This window comes from Petaurus breviceps, unplaced genomic scaffold, assembly GCF_028583685.1.
Source record: "Petaurus breviceps papuanus isolate PSGF00001 unplaced genomic scaffold, PetGlider_PUasm1.0 176, whole genome shotgun sequence".
Classification (NCBI taxonomy): Eukaryota; Metazoa; Chordata; class Mammalia; order Diprotodontia; family Petauridae; genus Petaurus; species Petaurus breviceps.
The window spans coordinates 6,067,034-6,072,907 of NW_027185771.1; the positions used below are offsets into that span (position 1 = coordinate 6,067,034).

General features: G+C 53.7%; 3 protein-coding genes across 6 annotated transcripts in view; 1 reads left to right on the forward strand and 2 right to left on the reverse strand.

The window, feature by feature from the left end:
• The window catches only part of APRT (adenine phosphoribosyltransferase), an 8,741-nt gene extending 6,728 nt beyond the window's left edge, over positions 1 to 2,013 (forward strand). The window contains exons 5-6 of one of the 3 annotated variants that reach the window (XM_069085560.1): positions 971 to 1,110; positions 1,784 to 2,013. In XM_069085560.1, the coding sequence (XP_068941661.1) occupies positions 971 to 1,086 (116 nt within the window). In that variant the 3' untranslated portion in view covers positions 1,087 to 1,110; positions 1,784 to 2,013. Of the gene's footprint in view, positions 1 to 836 lie in introns of all 3 variants that reach the window. The other 2 variants (XM_069085558.1, XM_069085559.1) reach the window with 2 other exon arrangements.
• Positions 1 to 5,874, reverse strand: part of TRAPPC2L (trafficking protein particle complex subunit 2L) — a 423,767-nt gene that overhangs the window by 98,130 nt on the left and 319,763 nt on the right. The window lies entirely within an intron of this gene.
• Positions 2,120 to 5,874, reverse strand: part of CDT1 (chromatin licensing and DNA replication factor 1) — a 48,583-nt gene continuing 44,828 nt past the window's right edge. The window contains exons 2-5 of the mRNA XM_069085878.1: positions 4,485 to 4,778; positions 4,152 to 4,328; positions 3,852 to 4,053; positions 2,120 to 2,702 (exon numbers count right to left, since the gene is read on the reverse strand). Of these exons, the coding sequence (XP_068941979.1) occupies positions 2,539 to 2,702; positions 3,852 to 4,053; positions 4,152 to 4,328; positions 4,485 to 4,778 (837 nt within the window). The 3' untranslated portion in view covers positions 2,120 to 2,538. The remainder of the gene's footprint in view (positions 2,703 to 3,851; positions 4,054 to 4,151; positions 4,329 to 4,484; positions 4,779 to 5,874) is intronic.

Consider the following 5,874-nt stretch of genomic DNA (forward strand, 5'->3'; position numbering starts at 1 on the left):
GCCAACAAGCTCCCATAGCAGGCCTGCTATGTGTCGGGCTCAGTGCTAAGTGCTGGAAATAAGAAAACAGGCAGAAATAGCCCCCACCTCAGGGAGCTCCTGGTCTGGGAAAACAGCGTGCAGAGGGCCTCATACAAACAGGATGTAGGCAGGACAGAGAGGAGAGACCCAACAGACTGTACATGATCCACGAACCCTGTGAAGGAGAGAGCATGGTGGAGTTCTAGGAGGCCCCTCTGGAGGGCCTGGGCCAGATCTTCCTCATGATGCCCAGCGTCAGGAGGGCTCCCGAGGCACCCCCTGCCTGTCCCTTGGCCATGGAATGTCTGTGTGCTGCTGGGCACATCAGTCAGCCTTCCTTTGCCTTAGTGAGAGGCACGTCAGATAGTCAGGCAGTGAACATGTCTGTACTTGCTTTGTGCTAAGCACAGGGATCCAGAGAAAGGCAGACATTCCCTGACTAAAGGAGCTCACCTCCTAATGAGGGAAAGAATCCATAAGACCCAAGTTCCAGTCCTACCCAACACAGCTGGAACCAGATTAAAATGCCCTTGGGAAATACTTATCAAAACACAAATGCGATCAAATATAGAAAACATGACATTTTAAAACCAAGCCAGTCTGTGGGCCTGGGTGTCCTGCTCCGTGTCTGTTTGGGCTGGAGCCCTGCTCGAGGTGCCCCTGAGACTGTAAGTGGAAGGTGTCCAGCTTCCTCCCAGGAGTTCCCCTGGGGGAGGAGGGTGTTTCTGATGAGACAGGGCAGGTAGGGGGGCCCTGCCATTCCTGGGGCACCGAGTGTCACTGGTGACAGCAGCACCCGCCCTTGTCCCCTGCAGGTACCATGGGGGCAGCCTGCCAGCTGCTGCAGAGTCTGAAGGCCGATGTGGTGGAGGGCCTGTCCGTGGTGGAGCTGACCTCCCTAAAGGGGAGGGAGAAGCTGGCCCCAGTGCCCTTCTTCTCCCTGCTACAGTACAACTGAGGCCGGGCTGCTGCTGCCACCTTCCCCACCAGCTGGAGACTGCACACAATCACGAGATCTGGACTTGGACCTTCTGCACTTGGATGCCGGCTGCCAAGTGCCTCTAACTGGACTGCTATGCAAATGGAAACGTAAGCCAGCTTTCCTTCTCTTGGAGCACTTCCTCTTCAGACCAGCAGAGGGCTCCAAAGGGCTGCCATTCTCTCACCAGTCCTCCCGTGGCCTCTCACCCAAGGAAGGCCCCTTCGTGCCCCACCACCAGCCATGTACCACTTGTCATTCTTGACTTCCCCCAAGCCCCTGCTAGGAGGGTAGAGACCAGCTCCCAGAGAAGGACTCTGCCTTCTAGAGGGCACATCTGGGCAGGGCCCCCTGCCTCCATGGCTGAGGACACTTGACCCCTAAGTTGGTACCAATGAAAAGTTGGCTTTGGGGTTTAGAATTTGGGTTAGCTCCCCAGGCCAACCACCTCAAGTATACTTGACAGAGGTAGCCAACCTCTGACCTGCACTGGCTGGGTGACCTTAGCCTCTGCCCCAGGTTGAATGACATCTCTAGAGGAGAGTTCTTGACCCAAATGGAATTTGGTGGGAGGTGGGGCCGTGGGGCATCATCTCTGTAATACAGTAAAAGCCATAGCTGTTTTGCCAAATTTCAGTGTCTGCCCCCCTTGTCCGTGACCCCACCTGCTGCCACACCAGGCCTTGGGGACCTGGGCAGATCAGCGAGATCACCCAAGGCTTAACTCTTGGTCTCTTTTTGCTACGCACATATGACGTACAGTTTCTTGTTTCACAACCCCAGACTCCTGCCTTGCTAAGGGATAAGCGTCTAGCCCCGGAAGGACCATTAATGGTACATGGGGGAAGAACCAGTTGGCCAGGCCACCTTTGGAGATGTGGCCAGTGAGACCCTGGAACTAGAACTGCGACCACAATGCCCGCAGGGCAGCAGCCTTCTCTCTGGAGAATCTCGCCTGTGATCTGTATCTGCCTGTGATCTGTATCTGATGATTAAATCATTTATTAGCAAATGCTGGGAATTGCCTTTGTTCTGGGCCCAAGCTGACACCAAGCAAAACACAGCAGCTCTGAGCTGCTCTGCCCGGATCAATCTGAACATTTGACAAGCAGAAATAAACTCCAGACAAGTTAGACAAGTTTAATGACAACACGTGTAACAACACCCAGTGAAGCAGACCCAGGTTTCTGTGGCTGGCTGCCTGCTGGGAAGGGGCACCCAGGTCCTTTAGCAGTGGGTAACACCCTGGGCATGCAGAGGGAGGCCAGAGCCCCGAGGCAAACCCCATGCAAATCAAGGCTGGGTAGAGGTATCTGACCGACCACACGCCCTGCAGCTACAAAGAACCTGCTTTATTTTCCAATGGGGATAAAACAGAAAGGTCATACTTGCTGGGAGTTAGTGTTTCCACAAGATCCATTCCCTCTCCTTCCAGCCCGGCCCAGGCACTCTCATACACACACCACACCCCTTCACCTACAGCCTGAAGTTATCTAAACAGTGCTGAGTCCAGTGCCGGCTTCCAGGAAGGGCCTGAATCACAGCTTCTCCTCCTCCTGGGTAATCCTGGCAAGTCTCTCTGAAATGTGACCCAGGTCCACAGACTTGTCCAGCTTCAGGTAGGTGTCAGTCCTAATGCGATGGAGACTGAGCCAGTCTGGAAGCAGCTCCGAGAGGACCTGCAGGTGCTTCTCCATTTCCCCTGGGGACGGAGGGCATACACAGAGCGTGAGTGGCCGCCCAGCCCCAGCCCTTCCCATGGGGAAGGCCTACCAGCAGATGACACACACCAGCCAACCTTTCCCAACCCCCAGGATAGCTCCCCTTGGGAAAGAAACAATCTTCCCTTAAAGCCAGTCTTGTGGGAAGAAAACCACCAGGCCTCTAAGTAAGCAGCACAAATGAAAGTACACTAATTAGCCTTTTAAAGCAGGTCCATGGGGGAAAAAACTTTTTTTGAGTACATGGCCAATCAGACCTCTGCCCTCATAATTCCAAATTCCTACTTAGGTGCAGAAACATACATGGTGGGGGGGGGGAGGTCGGCTAAGTGACACAGTGAATAGAGCAACAGCCCTGAGTCAGGAGGACCCAAGTTCAAATCTGGCCTCAGACACTTAACACAAAAACTAGCCAGGTGACCTTGGGCAAGTCACTTAACTCCAATTGCCCTCCAAAAAGCAAAAAAAGAAAAGAAAAAGAAACATATATAGGAAGAGGCTGGGGCCTCCACCTGGCAGTCGATCAACATTTACTTTTTGTTGTTCAGTCATGTCCAACTCTGTGACCCCACTTGGAATTTTCTGGGCAAAGATACTGGAGGGGTTAGCCATTTCCTTCTCCATACAGATGAGGAAGCTGAAGCAAACGGTGATTTGCCCAGGGTCACACAATAAGTGTCTGAAGCCAGATCTGAACTCAACGAGGTAAGTCTTCCTGACTCTAGACTGGGCCCTCTATCCACTGTACCACCTACCTGCCCAAACATTTACTAAGCACCTACTGTATATACTATGGTAAGCAGAAGATACAAGTAGGAACAGCTTATAATCTATCATCAGCTCCCACCATAGCCCTCAGCTTTGATCACAGGGAACTGATCCCATGTCATCTCCTTCCTCTGTTCCAGCCTGTAATACTGGTGTCGGTCTCACAGAGGCCCCGACGAAAGCCCTGGAATAAGCCCTCACGGGGAGAGCCCCGCCAGAGACCAGGGATCAGCTTGGCTGCAACTTAGGCCAACTGTCTGGCAGTTTATGAGCATTTAAAAGGCACGGGGAGCTCCAGGTCCCACGGCAACCTCCCCAGGGGCCCTGGCGGCCTCCACGACCCATCGAGGGCGACTACGCACCAGGCGTCATGGACGAGCGGTAGCTGCCAACCATCCTGGCACAAGTCACCTCCATGGTCAGTGCTGGCTTCTTCTCAGCCACAAAGACGCTCCGAAGGATGCGCACCAGCTCGGGCAGCCTGGACAGCACCAGCAGCCGCTCCTCCTGCTGAGGTCTGCGGGTCATTATTGCCTGCAGTTTCTGAGTTTCCTTGGCGCGGATCTTTGGAGGGGAGAGAGGCAAGTGGTCAGGCACAGAGGGCCTGGAAGATGCAGGAGTCCTCTCATCCTTACCACTTGTCCCCTCCATTTACCACTCACCCGCTCCAGCAGAGCCTGGGAGACGCCCTTCAGGGCGCTGGGGGAGCTGGATGGAGAAGCTACTTTCAGGGGGCTGCTGAGACCAGGCGACCCTGGTTTGGGGGGGCTGCTGAGAGCGGGTGAGGCAGGGCTGTTGTCGGGTGTTTTCAGAGCCAGATGGGCCAAGGCCTTTTCCATCTATGTCCATAAGTAAAGACAGAGAGACACACATAATTACCAGGATATCTGATTCCACTAGGAAGATGAATAACCCCCACCCCACTCCAGACATCACTTCTCTCCACCTCAGGGCCCATGTGTTGTGTGATGGTCCCTGAAGGGCCCCAGCCTCACCTTCGGTGTCAGCATGGTCCGAGCTCTGGCCAGCATCTCCTGCGCAGTTGTGACCTTGTCTGTGTGAGGTGGCTTTGGCAGCTCGGCAGGGACGATGTCTGGAACCTCATCCACGTTAAATTTTGGGTGCCACCTGGTTAGCTGGTCTTCTGGTACCACCAACGGTGGGCTCAGGGAGGCGAGGAAGACCTTGGTGGAAATGAACAGAAGATGAGCCCAGCACCCAACACGCAGCCCGGCAAGAGCTGCCGAACATCCCAGGAGTCTGCTGCTGGGGCCAAACACCCTCCAAACCTGTCACTTGGGTAGCCACAAATCAGAGCACGGGGGACTGAGGAGGGGGATGATAGATATTCCTAGAGACTCAACTATGAACTCTTATCAGTCACGTACAAATATACTGTCCTGAGTCACCGGGGCCAAGCAAGAAGACATGAATGAGACTAATGCTAACAGCAACCAGACATGAGTGTGACAGCCAGGCAATGGGGAAGATCTTGGGGGGAGGGGAAATGCTCTGCCATATGAAGAGAATATGGCTCTACCTTCCCCCCAAATCTGTCTGCTTTAAGACTGGGCGCCCCCCACAATCCCATTCTTTGTTCCCTTCACTTTCACACCCCTGCTTTTTTTTTTGGGGGGGGGGTGTTGTGAGGCAATTGGGATTGAGTTGCCCAAGGCTAGTAACTGTCAAATGATTTGAACTCAGGTCCTCCTGACTCCAGGGCTGGTGCTCTATTCACTGAGCCACCTAGCTGCCCCTAAATCCCTGCTTTTGGATCAAAGCTGAACGTCAGGGTTGGTGACATTTCCTCCAACCACAAAATCACAGGTGCGGCCTCTACACGGCCCTATGGTCTGGCTCGCCCAGACTGGACTCCATTCTCCTGGTTCTGTTTTACATGCCATAAAGGTCTTTGCCAACGTCCCTGCAGACCATCCTCACACCTGTTGGTCTTAATGTCACTGTCACATTCCAATATATTATACTGAGTCTTTCCCCACTGTGGGGCATTCAGGCTGCTGCCAGCGTGGGAAGGATCCTATCCAATGCCATTGCTAGTCTTTGTGAAGAAGATGCAGAGGACAATGATGAGGGAAAAATGCAGAAGTCACGTAAAAATAAATCCTCATATGAAAAGGTAAAAAAGAAAAAAGTATGGGCAGCTTATCAGAAACTCAACCTCCTGGTAAGAAATACAATTCATAACAGCCATCCTGCAGGGGACAGCCAAGGAAGGGGCTGCCAGCTCCATGACCCTCTCAGCTTAGGGGTCCACGTCAGCATGAGGAGCCTGGTCCTGTGGACAATGAGCCAGCAGGCAGCAGGGCTGGGTGCCCGGCCTGGCTCGACCCCTGTGTATGGAAGATGTCTCTGGAGACCCTGGCC